The 23,431-nt window shown below is 38.1% G+C and overlaps 2 protein-coding genes across 2 annotated transcripts; one reads left to right on the top strand and one right to left on the bottom strand.

The window, feature by feature from the left end:
- The first annotated feature begins 16,398 nt into the window (after positions 1 to 16,398).
- taf5 (TAF5 RNA polymerase II, TATA box binding protein (TBP)-associated factor) lies at positions 16,399 to 21,732 on the top strand. Its single transcript, XM_030145355.1, has 11 exons — positions 16,399 to 16,818; positions 17,240 to 17,468; positions 17,554 to 17,869; positions 17,985 to 18,148; positions 18,960 to 19,095; positions 19,179 to 19,299; positions 19,400 to 19,529; positions 19,922 to 20,086; positions 20,174 to 20,351; positions 20,640 to 20,817; positions 21,157 to 21,732. Exons 1-11 carry the CDS (start codon positions 16,401 to 16,403, stop codon positions 21,369 to 21,371), a joined length of 2,250 nt encoding a protein of 749 aa, XP_030001215.1. The 5' UTR covers positions 16,399 to 16,400; the 3' UTR covers positions 21,372 to 21,732.
- A 1-nt stretch (position 21,733) lies between these two features.
- Positions 21,734 to 23,262, bottom strand: atp5md (ATP synthase membrane subunit k). Its single transcript, XM_030145368.1, has 4 exons — positions 23,181 to 23,262; positions 22,159 to 22,263; positions 21,945 to 22,035; positions 21,734 to 21,851 (listed from the first exon to the last, which is right to left on the bottom strand). The coding sequence occupies exons 2-3, from the start codon at positions 22,243 to 22,245 to the stop codon at positions 21,949 to 21,951; spliced, it is 174 nt and encodes a 57-aa protein (XP_030001228.1). The 5' UTR covers positions 22,246 to 22,263; positions 23,181 to 23,262; the 3' UTR covers positions 21,734 to 21,851; positions 21,945 to 21,948.
- Positions 23,263 to 23,431: the final 169 nt, after the last annotated feature.

The following is a 23,431-nucleotide window of genomic DNA, read 5'->3' as shown; positions in this document are numbered from 1 at the left end:
CTGACTGAGAGGTATAGATTTTTTTTTTTTTTTAAGAAATTAAATACACCTCACTAAGCAAAACATCCAATACAGTATGTGGTGTTCATAATGTCCACAGAGAAATTCAATGTAATGTGTTCTGTAACTTCCACATATCCTCCTAACTTTTTGCTGTTATGGTTACATGCACATGCCTCTCAGACTTTTCAGACCACTTGGGAAAAGCTTCATATTTTTCTCCAGTCAGTCTGTATTATAGAACTGGAATCTTTTTGATGGTTTTGCTCCTTTTGATTCATCTGTTTTTTTTTTTTGTTTTTTTTTTGCTCATAGGGAACATCAGCTGTATTTTCTGAAAAATGTTTCAGAGATCTACAGACAAAGTACAGTTGCTGAACTAAAGGAGACATGATGTTTGGTCCCTATTCAGACGGGACTCATTATTTTGGAAGGGGCCAAGCAGGGCATAGTAGAGTAGCAAAACAACTTCAACCTACGGGGATGTGTCCTTATGGTAACCTTGTACTGCAGCGTTAAACTCTCTGACAGTGTTACCAGATTTGCAATTTGGTTTCATCATGACAGTTTGAGTTCCATTTGAGCGATCACCTTCTGTTTAATAAGTTTACAACACAGAATTGTCCTCATAATATAACATCAATGTCACTGCTATTTTTTATACTTTCATTCAATGTTGATTTATTGAGATATCTGCAGGAAAAGGTCAGAAACTAAATGAATCTTAATTCTGTCATATTTGGAAGATCCCCAAAACATACGTCAGTAACACATTTTGCCAAATAAATAGATCCTACAGATAGACCTAAAGAAGGGTTTGCTCTGCTGCAGTTTACTATCGTGTCCTAAAATGTTCCCTCTGCTCATTGGGGGTTAGAGGTGTGGGTCGCTGCTGGCTAATCCATAATAGAGCAGCTGAGCCCATCTGAGGCTTTCTATTCAACATCCAGCCTAGCCTGCACCCTGTGACACAGCATTTTGAGCAAGAGAGGGAGCATCAAACGGAAATTGGAAATATTAAAAAAAAAAAAAAAAATCAAAGCTGAACCTGATAATAGAAAGAACTTTCTTCAAGGCATCATGAGGGACAGAAAAAGTAGTGTCAAATGGAATAGTTAATATTCAGAAAATTCAGAGTGGAGAAAGAGGGGTTCAGATTATTCTACTTCACTGTGAATAATTCTCTTTCTTCCATATGTTACAGCTTCAATCAGTGTTAACCTCATCCTTTGAACAATCACAGAAAATTTTTGATTTTACCAGACATTTATCAAAGTCCTTTCCTTTTTTTTTTTTTTTTTTTTACTGCTCCCTAGTGATTAAGTTCACTGTTCACTGTTTTGCTATAAAATGCTTCACTGTGCGTAGACTTGCAGTGATATTGTTGAGATACAACCCCCTCAGAGATGAAGTCATTTTATTATTAGCTCTCATTAAGCATTGTTAGGCCAAATCACTCTGACTTTTAATTTCCTGTGCTACTGAACAGGTGTGAAACTGAGAGGTCAGAGAGAAGAAATGCAGCGATCATTAATCTTCAGGTGGACAGGGACAGGGCTGTAGGCAATGCACCTTTAAAAAGTAAACATATATTATTAATGACATTAATTACACCATCAGATTAATTACTATTTCCCCAATTATAGAATAGTTGAATCAATCTCAGTATCATATTTTCTCCTTCTTCCTCCGGTTGAAGAAAAACTCCTGCAGCAGATGTGAATTTAACATGATAAAGAGACATATTAGAATCAAATACTGTTGAATAATAATAGAACAATAATCAGCCTTTACTGAGACTAGTGATGAGTCTCCTTACCAATAACTCTCCTGATGAATAATGTTTTTTTCCTCATAATATTTATTAATATTGCTGTATTACACATCAAACTATTCTCACACCACCAGAAATTCAATCAACATTCTTTAAAAAAAAAGTGTATGCAGATTTTTTCCTGCTGATTTATCACTGTCCTCTCTCCTCTGGCAGAACGGTGTTAAATCATGTTAAAAGCAAACAAGATGATTTTAATGGCATGGTCAAAAATTACTTGCAGTTCTCATTATCAGTGCTGTAACACTGAATGGTGATCAATTTTTCTCCACCCTGCTGCAGCATAGACTAAATCATGTGTATGCATGACGGACTACAATCCTGTTTTTAGAAACTGGTAAACAATTAGTGACAGTGACTTGAACTTTTTGTCTGTTTATATTTCATGGACTTTTGTGAGGACCCTGGTTTCCATTGGCCATTTAAATTTATACAGATCTGATGCTGAATTTTATCCCAGTTTTTCCTCTTGACTCCAAACTCAGCAAGCATTTCCGTATGATAGAAAATGTCCTACACAACAACCTGCCCCACCTTTGAAGTCATCACCTTGGTCTTCCTCACACCAAGCCTGAGATTACCATAATAATCCTTGTGCTGCAAAGGACGTAAAATCTGTAAGAGGGAATCAGAGGGACGCTCCTCTCCCTGCACAGAGAGCTGCATGCTGTCGGACTCGAAGAATAAAGATTACATGCCTCCAGAGGCCCAGGTATTGACAAATTCCCCGTGCTCCACACCATATGTCGTCTTCAAACACTCAGATGCACAGAGGGCAGCTGGAAGGGGAGGTTGGGGGCTTCATGACGGGGGGAGGTGCTGACCATGATCCCCTGTCAATTCAGAGTCTCATCCATCGTCCTTCCATTAGATGCAGAAACAACAGTGACCTAAAGGTGGTGTGCTTCATGCTCATGCCGCATGCAGATTGATTCTCATTTTGTAATGATCAATTACTGGCAAACACTGACTGATTTAAGCATAGATACGTTGGATTATTCACAGTTGCTCAACTGAACCTTCCATTTAAGGTCTTTATGATTGTTTGTTTTCTTTCTGTATTGGTAAGGACACATTAATTTGGGATCTGGGGAAATGTTGAGCATCAACATTATTTCTGGCATTATGGTGAATTTGTATGCAATATTTGAGCTTTGCCAGTATCTGTTTACAGTGAAAACGTCTATTTATGTAAAAGAAAACACAAAATTCTGTTTTAATGTACTTATGGACACCCTACTCATAATTCATTTTAATTACTTTATGCATTTGATGTATTTTTCAGCAAGGTTTCTGCATATTCACAATACATTGCAAAAATCTGCATTTCAAGATATGAAAAGGTGTACAATACATTTAAATCTACAATGTATAGAATTTGACCTTGTTGAAATGTGTGAAGAGAATTTTCTTCTGCCATAAAAGATTCAGTGTTTGTATGAACTTACGTTTGATATCTTGAAGGTAAAAAGTGAGGTTATTAATAATAAAAGCATCATTTTAACTGCAGACGTTATGGCTTCATTCACATTACAGCTTACTTTAAAGCTTTGATTTGCTATTAACTATAATAAAGCAATCACAATACTGACGCCTGTACAAAGCTGTACTATTAATGTACTGTACACATTTTGAGTGTCATTACTGAGAGTAGTTGCTGTGAATTGGCTGCCAGTTTTCATGACCCTTTTAACTGATGTAGACTCCCATTCTGCCTTCCCAGAGGAGGTGATAATGTCTTTGTTGTCGTGAGGCGTGGTACATATCGCCGTAAGTGGGTGGTGCTACAGCATAGAACTACACTGTCACCACCTTAAACTCCCCAGTGCCCATTGGAGTAGCAATATCTGTTTCAACCTTGACGCTCGGAGAAATGACATTAAGATTAGAGATGGCCTGCTGCTGGTGTGGCTGAGTGTTTTCAGTGAAGTGAGCCATTCAGTGTGTAACCTGGTAGTCATGGGTGACTGCAGGGTAATTACACAACATAATTCAAAGAGGCTAAGGCTGTAAAGAATGACTTTATGGTGTTATGATTTCCCAGGATTGTCATTTCATGGTGAAGATGTGGCTGAAGCTAACAGGGCAATGGTTCTTGAAATAAAAGCAGAGACTGGTGTGAGAACATGTTACACTAATGCCTGCTTTGACTAATCAAATGTCATCATTGATCAAAAACATTGCCCCAGTGAGGACAGCTGAGTGTGGGAAACCTTCAGGGAGATCGTAATTAATTCAAGATGGAGGCGTTACAAGAGAAGATGAATCCTGGCAAGTCATTGTTGATCCAAATATGTGATACTTACCTTGTGCAGTGTCACTAGTCTGACATATAATATGCATTATATGTGATGGAGTGTTGGTGTATCCATCAGTGAAGAACTATGAGCATCTTTATCAGCTCAGTTGAGAAGCAAAAACACACAAATCCCTTTAATTATATAGCCCCTGTCATTGATCAGATTTAATGCAGCCTGTTTTTTTGTTTTCCTTTACACCACGTCCCTGTATCATTCACCTTCACCCTGGATGTTGTTACACACAGATGCTGCATTGCTGCAGTCTGAGATCCATCAGCCTTCAAACCCACTATGCACCTCTACACCCTTGGCTCCTCCCTCTTTGCTGCACTACAACATGGCAAATGCACACAATCCCAATTCATCCCATCACCTACAGTTTGTTTGTATACTGTACGTGTATGAGTGTTGGCCCCTCCCTCTGCCTCTCTCCTCCTTTTGCCATCTTCCAAAGTGCTGACTGGAGTCATTCCCCACCTGCTGGTGGTCTGCCCAGAGGCTGATATACAGTGTCACTGTACACACATAAACAGCTATTGATCGAGGTGAAAACACAGAAAGCATTCCATTATCTCGGCGTGGCCATAATTAAAAATGTCAAGTGGTTTGGAGGATTCAGAAGCTGCAACATCTCACTGGCAAAGTGTTGAATTATTTAGCTGCCACAGTGAAGTGGTTACCATAAAACATCCAGCTGAATGTTGTGTAGATATGCTTCTGTCTGTGTTAGATGTTGCTGACTGTGAATTACGACATCCGCTGATCTATAACAAATCAAGCGCCCATAATTAGGGAGTGGATCAATTCAGCACAATGAGCAATTAATTAAAAATCAGTTTACAGGCTTGTTCGGTCAGCCTTTGAGCAGACTGGTCATATTTAACCCAGGTCTTGGTTATATATCAATATAATTTCAGTCATTTTCAGTTTAGTGTATTTGTGTATTTGTGAGATTGTAAGATGTTCTGAGGTGTCCTGCAGATCAGTCAGTGACACTGATTCTGTAAATTGTGAGTCTCTTTTTTCACAGGGTCTCTGAAGAAGGAGGCACAAAGATACTATGTGGGGAGATGGAAATGTCGTGGTAATTATACTCAGTAATTTGTTTTCTTAATCTGAGTGTTCTCACTGGACAGTATAAATAGGCACTGGTTCAGCAGCTTCAGATTCTATTTGAGATAGAAATAATAAATTATTAGCTTTTAACTCAAGGGTAAATAAATTATTAGTTTTTAACGCAAGGGTAAATTTAGATATTTCTAAAAATAAATAAAATAACAACAAAGAGGTGGTATTTTATTTTATTTGCTTGTCACTTGAGCCCCCTGATGAAAAAATAAAAATAAATGAATAATAAAAAGAGGGCATTCCAGCATATAGTTTCCCCTTTTAACATTTCCAAATAATACAGATCTATACAGATCATCTTTAATAATCCACAGGTTCAAATTCATTTTCCATCAGGTCAAGACAAGAAAAGAAAGCAAAATAAAAATAGAATTGAGTGAGTAATTGCCAGTCTATCAGTCATCAGACAGTCTGATGCAGTGGAGATGTAGGATCAGTCCTGCATCATAATGAGGTGAGTTGTCCACTGCAGCTGCTTCTCTGGTTTGTTAGAATGACATAGTGGGGACGATCTGGTCTAGGAGGTGTTCAGTAGGAGACAGTTTTTGTGACTCCGGTCACTGAAGGCTTTAATCAGGTCCCTGTATTTCATTCCATCCATCCCTGATACATAATAGCAGTAGCAATTTCTGGATGTGACAAGATTCAGTTATGTCTGCTGTTAAGATGAAAATGTTTGATTTAACACATGACAGTCAACTGGAGATCTTTTCATATCTAATGAATATATCGAATTGTAGAAAAATGCTATCATGACTGAGGACGAACTGAAATGTTAATGAATTTCCATTGTTGTGCATCTGCATTATCTTTGTGTTGTGTTTGCACAAGTCACTCAGTCTCCAAGGATTTTCCCATCCCTTCTAGTGACATCTAACGATTGGAACAAAAGAAGTACTGATCCACATAAACTATTTGCATCTCACACAAACAATATTTTCTGCATCATTTTGAAATTGCAACATGCCAGCGGAAGGGTATATGCATGTGCCTGTTTTATTACTATATTTTATACATTTACATTGTGTCCAAGCACAAGTCTTTGACTTCCACATAGACAAGTCATTGAAAATCAATGCATCCTCTGCACAAATTAACTGATGACCTACAATGAAAAGGTGTCCCTGAACATTTTAACATACAAAGGACATCAGGTTTTAGTTTTTCAGTCCCATCGGCAGATCTCAAGACTTTACAAAATCTCCCTGCCTGTGTTGATAGGATCATTATCAGCCAGTCTTTTGTCCTGAATGTCCTACAAGGGGATTTCCATCCAATGCAACACACACTAGGTGGGAGAGGTGAGATGTACCTTGATAATTTGTTCTAACTTATGAATAGATTCTTCACTGATAAATATGGATGGAATGATATAACAATACATCTGTCTTTCGTCATTTCTAGGTTATGAACTCAAATATGTTCACACTCAATAACTGCACAAAAGCAAGCACCTTTATAAAAGGAATTTCACATCAGTGAAGAGTAATATACCTCTAACATTCATAATATCTTGTCATTATTTGTCTCTAATGTGCTTATGTTGCTATTGGTAGCAAATTATAATTATTGATTCTGGATTTTTTTTAAGTACCACAGCTGTGACCTTTAGCAAATTGGAGGCCACCCCTTTATCTCAACCTCACAGCTGCTGTCAGTGTGTGTGTAAAAGACAGAGACACAGAGAGAGGGTTAATTGGCTGGAGAAGCTTTTTGAAGGGTTTTGAATTGCAGGGACATTGATGCTGTATATTGGCTGTCATGTATTCATTTGCAATCTCATATCAACACCATGTTGGTAAACCATAATATATTAGTGCAACATTAATAATGATGTAATCCAAAATGCAGGGTCTCACAGTTTTGGTTAAATTAGAATCAAAATGTTCTAATAGATCTTGGATGTGCCTTGGCAAGTTTGTTATGTTGCCCCACTGTGCCGTGCCGTCTGATTAGTTTTACATGGAGCCTGCATTATTTATAGTAATAGAGAAAGTGTGGTGCACACCATTGCGCTGTGACCTGCTGGTGGGCTAGGGGGGCTGTGTAAGTGCCTGGTTAGATCTCTGCTCAAAAAAAATGCGTGGGAGGGAGGAGAGAGAAACAGCAAGAGGAAAGGAAATGAGAGCAGAAGCTGTGTCAAAAATGCCTAAAAATTACTGAGAAAATAGACACCTAAATAATAACCTTTATTTAACCAAGAAAAACACTTTTACTCCAAAATTATTAGATTAAAAATAGTGACCTTGTGCCTGGTCAGTTATGGATAAATTCAATTCATTGGTTGTTCCAAATGCTGGGCTATGTTTTCTGTGCACAAAATGGTGCAACTGCAGTATTTTTGTCCATTGAAATTGTAGCAATTCAGATTTAGTTACATATTGGTTGTAATTGAATGGAGCTAGCTAATGAGGTTGTGATGACCGCCTTGATTACAACATATATTTTCTGTGGCATTTTTTCGATCAGCTTATTCAGTTACGTTTAGTTCCCTCCTGAGTTGTATTCATTTTTCACCAAGCTCCTATACTGATGATGGAGAGTCGGACCACTGTGTAAAGACTTTTGTAGTACATCCCAAAGATTCTCAGTGGGGTTCAGGTCTGGACTCTGTGGTGTTCAACCACTCTTTAAGAATATGATGTTGATGAATCCTAGCATTGTCATATTGGAAAATGTCTGTGTCATAAATGAAGAAGAAATTCAATAATACTCAAAATAGATTTTGGATATATAATGTTGTGAACCTAGACCTGACCAACTGAACATTGTAACATTTCCCTCACAGCTTGTCTTCTCACGGATCAATCTGGACTCATCAGACCACATGGCCTTTATCCACAGTCCAGTCTTTATGCTGTCTTGCAATTCTTTCCAAGGTTATTATCGTTAACGAAAACTAACGAAAAGATGAAAACTAGAATTGAAGAAAAATTTTCGTTAACTGACATAAATAAAAACTATAATTATAAGAAAAAAGGATAACTAACTGAAACTGTATTGTGTGCATACAAAACTAACTAAAACATATAAAAATTATGGAGAAAATCTCTGCAGTTTTTGTTGTTGTCAATATCAGATTGATATGAAATCGATTTATTTCGCTTGACCAATTTTAGCTGGCAGCACCATATGACACTTCAGGGTCTGTCACTACTTGTCACTTGTGGTTTAGAGTCGGCTTCTAAATCCCCACTCTACCTGGCAACATGGAGACTAAAGTTGGGAGAAAGCAGCAGAATCCTGTATGGGATTTATTTGAATACGACAGCGAGGAAGATAAAAGATATGAAAAAACAGCAACTAATACTAAAACTAAGCATTTAGAAAAAACAAAACTAATAAAAACTATCAAACCTGCTCTATAAAGGAATTAAAACTAACTGAATAAGAGAACAAAAAAGTCAAAACTAAATACAACTAAACTATAATGAAAAATCCAAAACTATTATAACCTTGATTCATTCATTCATCTTCTGAACCTGCTTTATCTTCAGTAGGGCCATGGGGGGTGCTGGAACCTATCCCAGCTACTTATGGGCGAAGGCGGGGTACAAGCTGGATGAGTAGCCAGTTCATCGCAGAGCTGACATATAGAGACGACAAACCAATCACTCTCACATTCACGCCTATGGGTAATTTTAGGTTGACCAATCAGTGCATGTCTTTGGATGGTGAGAGGAAGCTGGAGTATGTGGTGAGAACCCATGCAGACACAGAGAGAATATGCAAACTCCACACAGACAGGTCCCTGGATTTAATCGAACCCAGGACATTCTTGCTGTGAGGCGACAGTACTAACCACTGCACCACCACTGTATCGCACATCTTGCAATTCATCAAGTCCTTTTTTTGTTTACCATTATTCTCAAGTTTTTTTCTTTTTTTTCTGAGGGCTACACAGCTGTTTAGTCATAGTTTCAGATCAGATATTTTGTGTACAAGTAACAAATATTCATCAGAATCATCAAGTCAGCAAATGAAATTCTTCAACCTGCCTTTGTGTCATTTATGATAACTAAGAAAGCATCTGAGACCAACTTTTTAGCTTCCTGTAATTGAGCAAAAAGCAGCAAAAATGAAAGCTGAAAATGTTTTCCCAACCCTTTGGGACAGATAGTGAGGATAAATCCTGGTGATGTTGTTTCTTGAAGGCCTAACCAAAACTATGGTCTGCAGATTAGCTACTATAGCTACTACTCTTATATACCTTACATCTGTTGCACACTTTTAAGTGTAACATCACTTTACCTATTGTCCCTACAGTTAAAGGTAAGATGGAGACAAACCCAAAATAGTCTCATAAATTTCGACATTCAAACATTTTAGTCCAAAAATGGACCAATTTAAACCTGTTTAGCTACAGATCTATAGAGTAACACCTCTAGGGATTCAGTAATATAATCCTGTTTAGCACAATGTGTGTTGACGTGTCACAAAACATGCCACCTTTTTTTACCTCCGCCAAGGAGGTTCTGTTTTTGCTGGTGTTGGTTTGTTTCTCTGTCTGTCTGTCTGTCTGTCTGTCCGTGTGCAAGATAACTCAAAAACTTATGGATGGATTTGGATGAAAATTTCAGGAAATGTTGATACTGGCACAAGGAACAAATGATTTAATTTTGGTGGTGATAGGGGGGGAGGCACTGATCTGCCTTGGCGGAGGTCTGCACTCTCCGAGTGCTTTTCTAGTTTATAGTATGTCATGTGTTGTTATGTCTTACATCATATTATCTCCAGAGGATGCACACATACTGTACATATACTGCGGCAGGCTGAGACATATGTGGATAGAGGGTTTATGAATCTCACTGTATCCTGCAACACATATTTCTCTAATATCTTAATTATTCCTGTTCAGGCAAGAGCAGTATTTAGTATTCAATAATTTTCCTCTGGGATTAATAAAGTATTCTGATTCTAATGCTGGCCATGTTTATATGAGGATAAGTGGATTCACCTTAATCTAGAAACTATAAAAATCTAAAACTAATATCAGCACTTTAAACCAAAGCAAGTTGTCATTTTTTATCACCACAGAAGCCACTGAAGTCCAATGAGCTCATTCCATATTTTTGCTGCCTGGTCTGGGGATTTTAAAGAATCCATCCTCTGTTGGATCTTCCATAAGAAGCCGACGGCTGCGTGCAGATCTGACTCCCCCAGTTAGGTCAGTACTGAATAATGCAGACCCCCCACATTTCATCCCACCAAAGTGGAGATCTCTTGTGTCACAGCTCTGCCTTCACACCCATTATTCCGCTCGGATAGGCAAAAGTCTCTGATGCAGCACACGCACACACTCACTCAGTTGTACAACAGCAAAAGCAAAAGGAAACAGCAAGGCGGGAGCAGGAAAGATGGATTTTATTTAATGTACCTATTGTGAATTTAGGTTTTTGTGTGGCTAAAAAAACAAGGAAACTGAAGGTGTAAACCCCCAGCTCCTTGTATCTGTGAAAGCTAAGCTACATCTGGAAGCTAATGATGTAGCAAAACAGTGCATGAATGTGTATCATCCTTTATTAACTCCAATCAGTTTAATGCTCCACTGGCATTAAACTGATCAAGCTTTTCCTCCAGCCTCTGTTTACGTCACGGCAAGGAATCAACTGAAGACTCTCTTCATTTAACTCACTCCTCTGCTTCACACCTTTTCTTTACACCTACCTTTCACTGTCACATCTCCTTTCACATTCCTTATCTCAGCTCTAACCCTACACCCTCAGAGTTTCAGGTACCGTCCTTTCTTTACTGTTACCTCTCCCCATGTGCTGCCCCACCCCTCCTTGTTCTCTGAGTCAATCCCCATTCCACCCACCATATTCCTTTGCTACCTCCGCCCTACACCCTCCTTTTTATTCCTCTTCATGTTTTTTTTTTTCTCCATGCCTTCCTCCCTCCTCTTAGGGCATTTTCTACCTCTTCTGAGAGTCACACCTCATGAATTATTCACTTGTGCTTTTCACTAGGGGCTTTTGCTGCATTTTCCTACCGTTTACTGCTCAAAGACAGACAGGCGGTGTTTTCCAACAGACACTACAAGTGTCTCCTTAAAATGTGCAGGTAAGCATGAAAGATCCACTGCATCACACACACACACACACACACACACACACACACACACACACACTGGCTGACTGCTGAGTGGGCCAACCTGGCAAACAATAACCCCATCGTACTGTAAGTAAGAGAAGAAGGTCAAACAGACCAAAGTATCATTTTAGTGTTTTAATATAAAAATAACATATTTGACATGAAACTGAAGAATAACTGCCGCATCATCTTGTGGATATGCATTGAAAATTATGGCTTAAAAAGGTTAATTTTAAAATAATGCACCGAGAAAAGACTTCACGGTATGGGGAATCAGTGCACAGAACTGCAGTATTTTTTTTATATTCTGCAGCTGATGCTTCCCCACACACACACACACATAAAAAACAAACATAAAAAGAAAGCAGGGAACTGCCCCACCCAACTCTGCACTCTCACTACTACATCACTCTCCATTAACACAATCCAGCAAATATACACGTTCATTCTGGGATCCATAGAGCTTGCATTTTTTGGCAGTATTTCTGCTTTTGGATAATTTATTTCAGTGATGGGTTAGTGCCACTAATGTCAGCAAACACAACCATCTAATGTTTTTGCTGTTACACAAACCTGACATTTTGAGGGGATATCCATAAACACACATCTTTGCTTTATACCATGTAAAAATACATCATTAGCCTTAAACGCAATATCATCAATAACATGTAATAATGTCCAGTGTGTAAGGTTTATGGAGGCTTGGGAGGGGGTTGCAGAGATGGAACATATATTCATTATTATGTTTTCAAGGAAATCATAGATTGAGCAGTAGGAGTGATTTTGTAACATGGTGGATGTTTCTACAGCAGCTCAGAATAGACTTTGGCTTCTTTTTTTTTTTTTTTTTTTTTAATTTTTTAGCAGATAGCATCCAGGATTAAGGTACATTACTTTCAACAGCTATATTTGTGTGTGGACCTTAAATGTGACTTGTATTCTTGAGGTATTGTATGAATAAAAACTTGTATAACACGTAGGTAACTTGTATAACTAAACCATAAACAAACAACACGTTTTGTTTTCCTTTTTGAGCCCCTGGTTAGTGTAATTTACTATAAAAGGTAAAAAGGCATCAGGTCTAATTTTTTGTCTGTAGGTTATTAGCCAGGGAATCTCCAATTCTGAAGATAATGTGAAACATTCCAGCTTCCCGTGCTATTTATGGATCTGCTGTGAATGTTAAGGGGATCATCCTTGGCCTATCACGCTTTACCTTTCCATCAGGTTTTATTACATTCAGTGCAGTCATTTTTGTATAATCCTGCTGACAGAGCAGACAGACAGACAGACAGAAATCATTACATAACACCACTGGCGGAGGTAACAAGTACAAAACCACAGCAATTGAGGTGATAACGGAAAGTGTGAGTGTTGTGCAGTGATGTTGTGGCTTTTTTGTATGGACTGGTTGATACAGTGTGTTATTCTTCAGTCAAGCCCTTTAGAAATGGTGTTGTACTCAGTGTCTGCTCCTAAAAAAACCATCTCTGTGGGGTGAAGCCACACCCTGCTGCTAGAGAAGAGAGAGACAGAGGGAGAGAGAGAGAGAGAGAGAGAGAGAGAGAGAGAGAGAGAGAGAGAGAGAGAGAGAGAGAGAGAAGGGTGTTGATGGGAGTCCCTCTGCTTCCCTACACAATGGAAGCGAGGACAGACATCACTGAGGTGTGAAATGAAGATAGCACTGAACAAGCATCGCTCTCATCGTTTTACTCAGCCTTTCTATTCTAATCTTAATGGAACAGCTTTAAATTCAACTGAATTAAACCTGAATTTTATATAATTTCATATAATAACAGTACCTTCTTAAACATCTGAACCCAGATATGGTGCCACCAGTCTATAATGTAGCATGATTGAGGTGGTGTTGAATTCATCATATTCATGAGCTCGAGTCCTTTTTTCTTCCTGCAAATGTCCTTGATTTTGCATAGCATCTTATAGAAAGGAATTTAAGCCCCTTTTTACATTAATCTGCTAAGTTGGTGCATATAATTTGTTATTTTTTATTAAAAATCAATGTCAGTGTGGCTTAGTTGCCACACAATGTTAACTCAACAGCAGAAAAGAGTGAATTTATTTATTATCATGTTTTATGATAAAGGCACAGCAGTGCAGTAATATGAAGTGGTTGTAGATGTAAAGTCAGATACATATTTTATGTAATACAAGTGCACAGTATTATAGATCACAGTCATTTGGCACAGCACAGTAGGATAGGTAATCAGTAACCTTCAGCTATGATCATGCATTTTCTGTGACGGTAAAACATTAGCTGTGATCCACGTGTGTTAGTACTATTGTGTAAACACCTCATAGCCTCATATTGTTATTCACTCTTTAATACTGAAGGGAGGCTGAGGCTCACTTCTTAATTATAAGATAGTAAAAGCTGCTCTGGACATGCACTGTTGACCGTGGCCTGAGCATCTGGTGGGCATGTACATCTCAGACACAAACCAGAACAAGCCACACCCCACATCTCTCCTCCATTAGGAGCAATGCCGCTCTCCGCATCGTTATACAACACCCTACTGCTTCTGCTGTGAGCATCTCTATTCATCCACCCCTTATAACCTTTATGGACCTTAGTCTGCACATTAAACCTCCTGCAGCGCTAAAACTCCTGTAACATCAGCACAAACAGGCTGGAACAAGTATTTATTGGCCCAGCTCATGAGGGAAAAGTAACTGGCTCTAAACTGTCTGCAAATACATATCATCGTACTTTACTTAAAAATCTTAAACTTAAAAAGCTCTATGAGAAACTAAAGTAAAAATTAAAGAAGTTGTGATCTTCATTGTTTTTGAAACAGAGATTGATAATGTAAATTATTACGTTAGACACAGTTGAGCTCAGTGTTACTTGTAACTGAATCAGTGCTGCATTATTTAACTGCATTTAAAACCCACTTTAAAATGTTGTAAAAATGTTTAGCCCCAGTGATAGTATAGCTAACATTATTAACAAAAGAAACATCACTAGGTAGCACAATCTGCTAGTATGAAAAATGGTCAAAATGATCCTATGAGTTGTTTTTGGACTATATTTTGTAAAAGTGGTCAGTTTTACCTTTATCCAGTTTTTGTAGATGCACAATGAGACAATAAAGTTGATATTATATTATCATTTTATTACTTCAAGCCAAATTTTCAAAGGCATTCAATAAAACTGAAGACATTACCTGCACCAGTTAAGCTGCTAGCTACTAGAGAACTAATTCATAGATTTATATAGAAATGAAAAGATAAAAATCAAAACACAACAGATAGCTACAGGAGAACATCAAGGTGCAAAAACCATGTGTCATTAAAATTACTCAAAAGAAAAAGTGATGCATGATTTGTCAAGATCCGGTTAAAGATTAAAATATTTACTTTTGTTTCATTTCATTCAGTTGCAAATATTGGCTTATGTAGTTGAACATCCTGGTGGAAAACTGCTGTCTGATCGAGTGGAACATGGCTTCTTCACTGTTACAGACTAAAGTCAAAAGAAAAACTATTAAGTTGTGATTTTCATTGATTTTAAATATAATAGAGAAATTGCACGCACAAGTCAAGCTGGTTCTGTGAGATTGAATTATGTTGAAATGAAAGGATAGAAATGAAAATAAATGCAGTGCATATCCAAAAAGTACACAGTCAGCAGTATTTGTGTGTGTGTGTCTCTGACGGGGGGTTCACACTCACAGAGCTCACAGAGGGAAGAAGGTGCATTCGACTTCATGGGCTAAAAAATTCCGCCTCAGCAGTATGTAAAGTGAAAACTGCTGATACTTGGATGTAGTCTCTGTCTCCCCAGCGCATGTTCTACCAGTTGAATGTACAGCTTTACATGTGATGGTGAATAAAACATTTCAAGTGCAAAACTGTGGAGCCAATGATAGGGATCAGTGCTTTCTTGACAATGCCCAAGGCCTTTGCTTTGTTTTAAAGTGATGGTGCACCTATTGACTTGGTATATCTCTCAAATGGAGGAAAAGGAAATCACCCAATTTCAACTAAATGTTATGATTCATAAATTTGTCTTTAAAAAGCAAATGATCTGACAAGGATTTAAATACAGGCTCTGTTTATATCTGACATGAAAATATTTATTTTCTCTATGTGTAACTAAAGCTGTACATTGTCAAAAGAGCTGGTGAGGTTCTATGAAACTGGACAAGAGTTGTATGGGACCAAAGTGCCACCACCTGGTACAACAAGGTACAACATGGACAGAAGGGAACTGGAGCAGGTAAAAACGTTACACTAGTGCATGGTGTACTTATACACCTGAATTAAACATACATGGAATAAACATTATACGCAACATTAAACACTGGTCACTTAAAACAAAATCTGTTATTTAATATTATTGTGATTGATTTAAAGTTCTGAAACAATTAAAAAATAAATTAAAAAGTGGCTCAACTGTGCTCACATAGATAATTAGCTATAGTTAAGTAGATTTACTGCATATTTCAAACATTCAGTGAGATTTACAGCCCTAAATATTTTTATATTTATAAAATGTCTAGTTAAATTTTAGACTTTTAGTTAAGTTAAACAGACTTACTTAATTTTAGATCATTTAATGCATATTTAAAGGAATAAAAAAAAACTTATCAACAACATTGTTTTCAAAAATATTAAACGAAGTTTGTGTAGCTCTACTCTTATTACTGGATTTTTCAGCTGAAATCAGGTCAAATTCAGTCAACAAATTACTGGCATATGTTTAATTTAACTTAATATATGTTAAAACTACCTTCAACTCAATTAAGTAAAAGCAGTTTGATTGAGTGACTTAGTATTAATTCATTTTGCAGCGTAAACACGTAACAGAGAAAAATATAACTAATAACTAATAATTAGGTGGCATTTATACATTTATTTCAGATTTTCTTTCCACTCTGTCACAAACGGCCATTTTTCATTGGTCGGTGTAAGGGGGTGGGACTTTGGTCCTCCAGGGGGTGGCACTGCTTCAGTAAAAGCCAATCAGATCAGCTCATGTTGCCTGGTCCGTGTTTTCTTTTTTTGGTGTTTTCATTTTGAAAATGGCGGCCGTACAAGGTGGCCTGGTAGATGCAAGCGAAGAAAAAGACATAAAAACAGAACCATCAAGCGATGGCTGTGGAAATAATGATACAAACGACGCGAGACCGCTCTCTACGTCCCCCGGATCCAATGCGCCGGGTGGAAATGCCAAGACCTCGTCAGGATCCACGGAGGAACAGCAGACCCTACTTGCTGTGTTACAATTCCTCAAAAAGAACAATCTCACCGAGTCTGTCGAAATTTTGCGTCGTGAAGCGGGTTTACCGGAGGATTCACTGGATCTGAAAGGCTCTGACTCCTCCGGGGCCAGCTCCGGTGGCTCTGCCGGTGGTGTGGACGGAGTCGGAGTGGATGCGAGCGCTCTCCTAAGCCGGGTGACCGTCTCATCGTCCGCCGGAGTCCAGGCGCCAATGAAAAGTACGATCTATCTTCTGGCTAAAATGTTGATTTTAGGTGTTAATGAGTGCTGGTTAGTGACTCTCTATGTTTCCTATTAACAGAACACTAACTAGGCGTCGGACAACAATTGGTCCTGACGCGTAGTTTCATTGATTAACATTTGGACTATTACAGAGTTTTGACATGATGCGTTCAAGTGGTTTCCTTTGCGCCGGAATAAAGGTTTTTAATGTCTGTTCGGTTACCTGCTATTTTCATTTCATTGTCCATTGACACTAATCTGTAGTTCAGTGTGTCTGAAATTTAGGTGTTTTTAACTATTTTTTGCGAGTCATGCATATTACAGTTTCAAGCCACATCAGAAGAAATTATGTTTTTAAACTAATGATAAACTCACATAGTAGTGTTTTAAAGGTTTTGATTGTTTCTCATTTAACAGCCTCAGGGGAAGATCAGCCAGATGTCAATGTGGTCCTATCTGCTTATAGTCAACAAGGAGACCCAGCTTTGTATGAGACTTACTACAGCGGCCTGAAGAGGTTCATAGAAACAGTTTTGGACTGTCACAGAGCAGAGCTGTCCCAGGTCTTCTACCCACTCTTTGTCCACATGTATTTGGAACTGGTGTACAATAATCATGAAAATGAGGCCAAGTCTTTCTTTGAAAAGTAAGTTCCCTTCACATCTTGTGTAATTATTTTATGGTGGTAACAAATCCCAGCTTGATAACATATTACTCATCACTCCTCTTAGGTTCAGTGGTGATCAAGAGTGTTACTATGAAGAAGACCTTCGTGTTTTGTCCAGCTTGACCAAGAAGGAGCACATGAGAGGTAATGAAACTCTGCTGGACTTCCGAACCAGCAAGTTTGTCCTACGTATCTCACGTGACTCTTACCAGCTGCTGAAGAGGCACCTGCAGGAACGTCAGAACAACCAGATCTGGAACATCATACAAGAACACCTTTACATTGACATCTTTGATGGCATGCCGCGCAGCAAAAGCCAAATTGATGCCATGTCTGGAAGCTTGGCTGGAGAGGCCAAAAGAGATGCTAATAAGTCGAAGGTAGACTTTTTACACTAATCCACATATACACAGATAATGACATACAGTATGTGTCTAATAAAAATCATGACATATGACAAATCTTTGTTTCTTTTTTTCACTCTATCTACTGTAGGTTTACTATGGATTGCTGAAGGAACCAGAAATAGAGCTTCCGCTTGATGATGAAGATGAGGAAGCAGAGAATGAAGAGGGTAAACCCAAGAAGAAGAAACCCAAAAAAGACAGCATGGGATCCAAAAGCAAGAAACAGGATCCCAACGCACCTTCACAGACTAGGTAGGTATTTATTCACACAGCATTACCCCTCTGTTCTCCTCACAGTTGTGGGAGAGTCACTTTTAAAATAAGATTCACATCAGACAACAGAATATATAAACTTATATTTCATTTGTCATGTATTACGACCCATCACACAAAGCAAGAAAACCATTGTTTTAAATTGTTATTGTATTTAACTGAATACATGAAGCATTAATACAGTACTACTGCCTCAAGCAGACTGACCCCAGGAATGAAAACAAAAGCAGAATGATGTCTGACAAAAAAAAAAAAAAATGACGTCTCAATTAGTTTTAAGGTTGTTTTCCCGAAGCATGACGTTACAGTGAAAGTAAATAAATAAAGATGAGAAAGGTTTTACTGTAGATTTGAATGGACAGATCTGTAATAAAACATTTTGTTTTCAGTTTTCTGAGGTACACCGTTATAACTGATCTTCATTAAAATAGTAATGTCATCATAAAATGCTTTAGTTTTTAACTCTTCCCACAGCATGAAAATGGTGCAAAAGATACTCTGACACATAAATAACAATAACATTTGATCTTTTTGGGTTTATTTTACTGTGGTGCTAATGCACTTTTACACTTTTAGCTTGGGAAATTGGTCATTAACCAACTGTGCATATGTAATGCTTCTGAATGAAAAGTTTTAACTCTAGTTAATACCCGTTCACCAATACAGTCGATGTCTGACACCCTCTTCTGGTGACATACCCATTGTTCAGGCTGTTAAAAGCTATAACGCTCCAATATTAAGATCATTTAAACATTTTCATTCGTTTATGATATTGTTTTCTGTCATTCAGGATACCACTTCCTGAACTAAAAGATTCAGATAAGCTGGATAAAATCATGTACATGAAGGAGGCCACCAAAAGGATCCGTCTGGGACCTGAAACACTCCCTTCTATCTGCTTCTACTCTTTTCTTAATGCATACCAGGTAATGAATTTAAACCATACAGCAAGAGTTGTATTTCCTCCTTCTCCAACAGTCCTTTTATGTATTTTCTCTTTGTTCCACAGGGGCTGACTGCAGTGGACTTAACAGATGACTCCAGCCTGATTGCTGGAGGCTTTGCTGACTCCACAGTACGGGTGTGGTGTGTCACGCCGAAAAAGCTCCGCAAGGTCAAATCTGCAGCAGGTAAAACATATAGCAGTAACTAACAATGTCTGACTGTTTTTAGTGCAAACTTGTCCAATAAATATATTCTCCTGTTTTCTATTCCAATCTTCTATGCAAGACTTGAATCTGATCGACAAAGAGTCAGATGACGTGCTGGAGAGGATCATGGATGAGAAGACCGCTAGTGAATCGAAGATCCTGTATGGGCACAGTGGCCCAGTGTATGGCATCAGCTTCAGCCCCGACAGGTACAGCACTCTGATGTGTCATTGTACATCCACTTAAAGATAAACATGTTTGAATCAGAATTGAAAAAAGCCTCAATAGTTCTGACTGTTAAATGACGTTTCCATGGATGATGGTGACTGATTAATTTAATTTGCTCATTTTATAAATACCAAATCACCATCATAGTATTAATCAGTGCTATCATACACTGCAGATTTTCCTCAGATCATGCATTTCCATATCACACTGAGTGATGAAAATACAAATAATTATCTTTGAAAATTTTGATGTTTTATTTACAAAACAGGGGCTTGAAGACACCTAACCACTTTATGTCTTTGCTTGTGAATGCAGTTAGTTTGCATTATAATACAAATAATAAAAGGGTTTTCATTTAATGCTTATCTTCTAGAAACTACCTTTTGTCAAGTTCTGAAGATGGCACAGTCCGACTGTGGAGCCTACAAACATTTACATGTCTGGTGGGCTACAAAGGGCACAATTATCCCGTGTGGGACACTCAGTTCTCTCCACATGGTTATTATTTTGTCTCTGGGGGACATGACAGAGTTGCCCGGTAAGTAACTGCTGTGTTTATTTATATCAACTGACACTGTAAACACATGATGGCTTTTAGCAGTGTGGGTTGTGTTTTCTCCAACAGTCTTTGGGCTACAGATCACTATCAGCCGCTGAGGATGTTCGCTGGCCACCTAGCTGATATCACATGCACACGCTTCCACCCAAACTCTAATTATGTGGCCACAGGATCATCTGACCGCACGATCCGGCTTTGGGATGTGTTGACTGGGAACTGTGTCCGCATCTTCACTGGTCACAAGGTCAGAGGTCATCTCCAGAACTTTTTTACTCTGTGACTTCCCATTCTTTCTATGTACCATATACTTATTTATAATATATTGGTTTATTTACCATCCACGGCATACAATTTTCAACGTTACAGTCTATTTTTGCAAATCTGTCTGTCCGTCCGTCAGTTATTGATGGTACTAATTAGGATTATAATGGATGATGATTTGTGAATGAGAGTGAAAACTGCTTTAAGTGGTTGACTACAGCAGGCAGAAATGCTTATGGAGACAAACTAACAAATAATCTTTGTCTTTCAGGGTCCCATACATGCACTGGCTTTCTCTCCTAATGGGAAGTTTCTGGCCTCAGGAGCCACTGATGGCAGAGTTCTTCTGTGGGACATCGGTCATGGCCTCATGATTGGAGAGTTAAAAGGCCACACAGATACAATCTATGCACTGCGGTTCAGTAGGGACGGCGAGATCCTGGCTTCAGGTGAGTTGATATTTCAAACTGGGTTAGAATCTATGGTCTTGTATATGTGTAAAACACTGTTTGCACTGTTTACAGGGCTACTCTGTAGAATACATGCCTCCTGCAAGTCTTTGCAAGTTAAACTATGAAATATCACATTAGTAATGATCCTTTTGACAGTTTTTATACAGCCATTTATATATGGATTTGCTCCAAAATGTAATGGGTTCCTCCTTTTTCTATGCATTTTTCTTCCAAGTTTCATACAAACTGGTGAAATAGTTGACATGCCTGACGGTACAAATGGTGAAAATATATATAGAGACATTGCTCAATCTTGTGTTTTTTTTTTTTTTTAAGGCTCCATGGACAACACTGTTCGCTTATGGGATTCAATGAAAGCATTTGACGATTTAGAGACTGATGACTTCACAGCCGCCACAGGACACATTCACCTACAAGATAACTCCCAGGAACTTCTGCTAGGCACCTACATGAGCAAATCCACACCTGTCATTCACCTTCACTTCACCCGAAGGAACCTGCTGCTGGCTGCAGGGGCTTATAATCCATGAGACTGTTAAATTATTTTCTAAAGGAGCATGTGAAATTAAGCTACTTTCAGGTCCCCTGAGCTCCACAAGTAACTCAAAGATGTTTGTGGTGTTGTGGGATTAAAGCAACTATATGAACAGTTCACATCTGTGAGCATCTAGCTGTGAATAAAGATGTAAACTTAGGTTTCTCCTGTTGTGTCAGCACAGGTCCTAAAAGCAAGCTGAATAGATATCCCATTGTCTGAAAGAAGTGCCATTGTTGAAGACTTTTTTTTTTTTTTAAATTCACTGCCATGAGTAACGCTCAACACATGGCTGACATTTCTGTATACTAATCTTTTATACTGGTCTACACTGTAAATAAAAAAAAAAGTTTTCTGTATTTTGGCCATAAATGTTCTTTATTTTTAACACAAGGAAACCAAACAATCACTGTTACAAGCATAACCAGCTGCTTCCTCCACCTCCAGCTGCTAGAAATGATGATCCAAGCGACATCTGTGAAGAGACAAAAGCCATATAGGTAGGTAATACTGTGATTAATGCAGTAAATAGATTTGGAAACTAACAAAATAAGGTGCATATACTTACATAATTACTTGTCTGTGACAGCTTTTTTCTTAGGCTTCAATTTGAAGAAGAGACCAATTGCTAATAGGCTAGCATATGTGGCCAAGACACACTGAAATAGAAAAGGCAAACAACATGTACAACACATTTACACTACAATTTATTATAAATGTAGCTGGTGGATAGGTGTGGTGGGTAATTTAATCCCAGCAATGAACTGATGCACCCAACTTACATTCCTCCTTCCAGTGATTGTGTATGCATTGAAGTACTTCGCAAGTCCAGTGAACTGGTGCTGGCTTCCTGCATCATGTCCTCCCATGATGGGTTGTTGATGGTCCTGCCACAGGGAGAATAAAGATGCATGAGCACTTTACAATGACATAATTTAAAATACTGTTGTCTTTGTCCTTGAAATCCAAACTACTATGGCATTCCATTGAAAAGATTCTATTTTACCGGAAAATACAAGTAGTCATCTATGAGAGGAATTAATTAAAATTAATAACTTTAATAGGGAATATCTATAAAAAATTAACTGATGAAAACTTTGATGATCTAGTCCAACCCTAAGACATATCCATGACAACTTTCACTTCACCCCATTCATGCCTGTCAATAGTTAAAAGACAAAAATGAGACACAATAGCAGTAGCAATACTTACTGGAAATTAAAGTAGCTTACTCTAAAACTCAACCTCTAGCATCACGCAGACATTTCAACTGTGAGATTTATTAAAATCATACACTGTACTAATGCACATTGCTGTCTGCTGCCAAAATAAGAAAACATATTATATTACTTTTGGTACAAGGACAAATAATTGCCCTTCCATTCTGTTACTACACAACTTAAGAGTGCAACTTAGGAGAAGGTTAGCTAACTTGGCACGCTAATGTCATTCAGTCAGATTCAATCACTTTGAAGTTCCCACGATTAATTATTAACATTTATACTGAAACGGTTTATTCAGTTCATCAATACTGATCCTGAGAAACCTAATAGCAGCAGATATTTTACACAGACTAACTTTCGCTGTTCAGTAATAGCTATCATGTTAGCCAGGAGCTAGCACATTAATACGAGCTGACGATAGCTTGCTAGGTTAGCTCCTAGCTAGTTTCTTTACGGTTTATTTTTATGGCGTATTGCATTGCCTCTTGCGTAAAATAACAGTTGAGATGAAATTTTGTATTATTTGATCATAAGTTAGCACAATCATACACCTGAATATAAATTAGTACGTTAAGCCTTACCTTTAACACACGACCCCTTGTGCAAACCAATTCAGACAGGTGCCCTTCAACAGAGGCCGCAATGCTAAAGTAAAGGAGGAAATCCCGCCTACTATAAATTATTTAATTATTGGTACAATATAAGGTCAATCATACTGAAGGTGGGGTTTTGTGAAGAAAGCGTACGTCGAATGGCTAGTCAAACTGTCCATTGTATAATTTTTGCTTGTGATTGGCCAAAAGATGAACCGCCCACCTACATTTTCTTTCCG

This window comes from Sphaeramia orbicularis, chromosome 1, assembly GCF_902148855.1.
Source record: "Sphaeramia orbicularis chromosome 1, fSphaOr1.1, whole genome shotgun sequence".
Classification (NCBI taxonomy): Eukaryota; Metazoa; Chordata; class Actinopteri; order Kurtiformes; family Apogonidae; genus Sphaeramia; species Sphaeramia orbicularis.
Note: the sequence above shows the minus strand (reverse complement) of the source record. Positions and strands in the feature narration are given on the sequence as shown.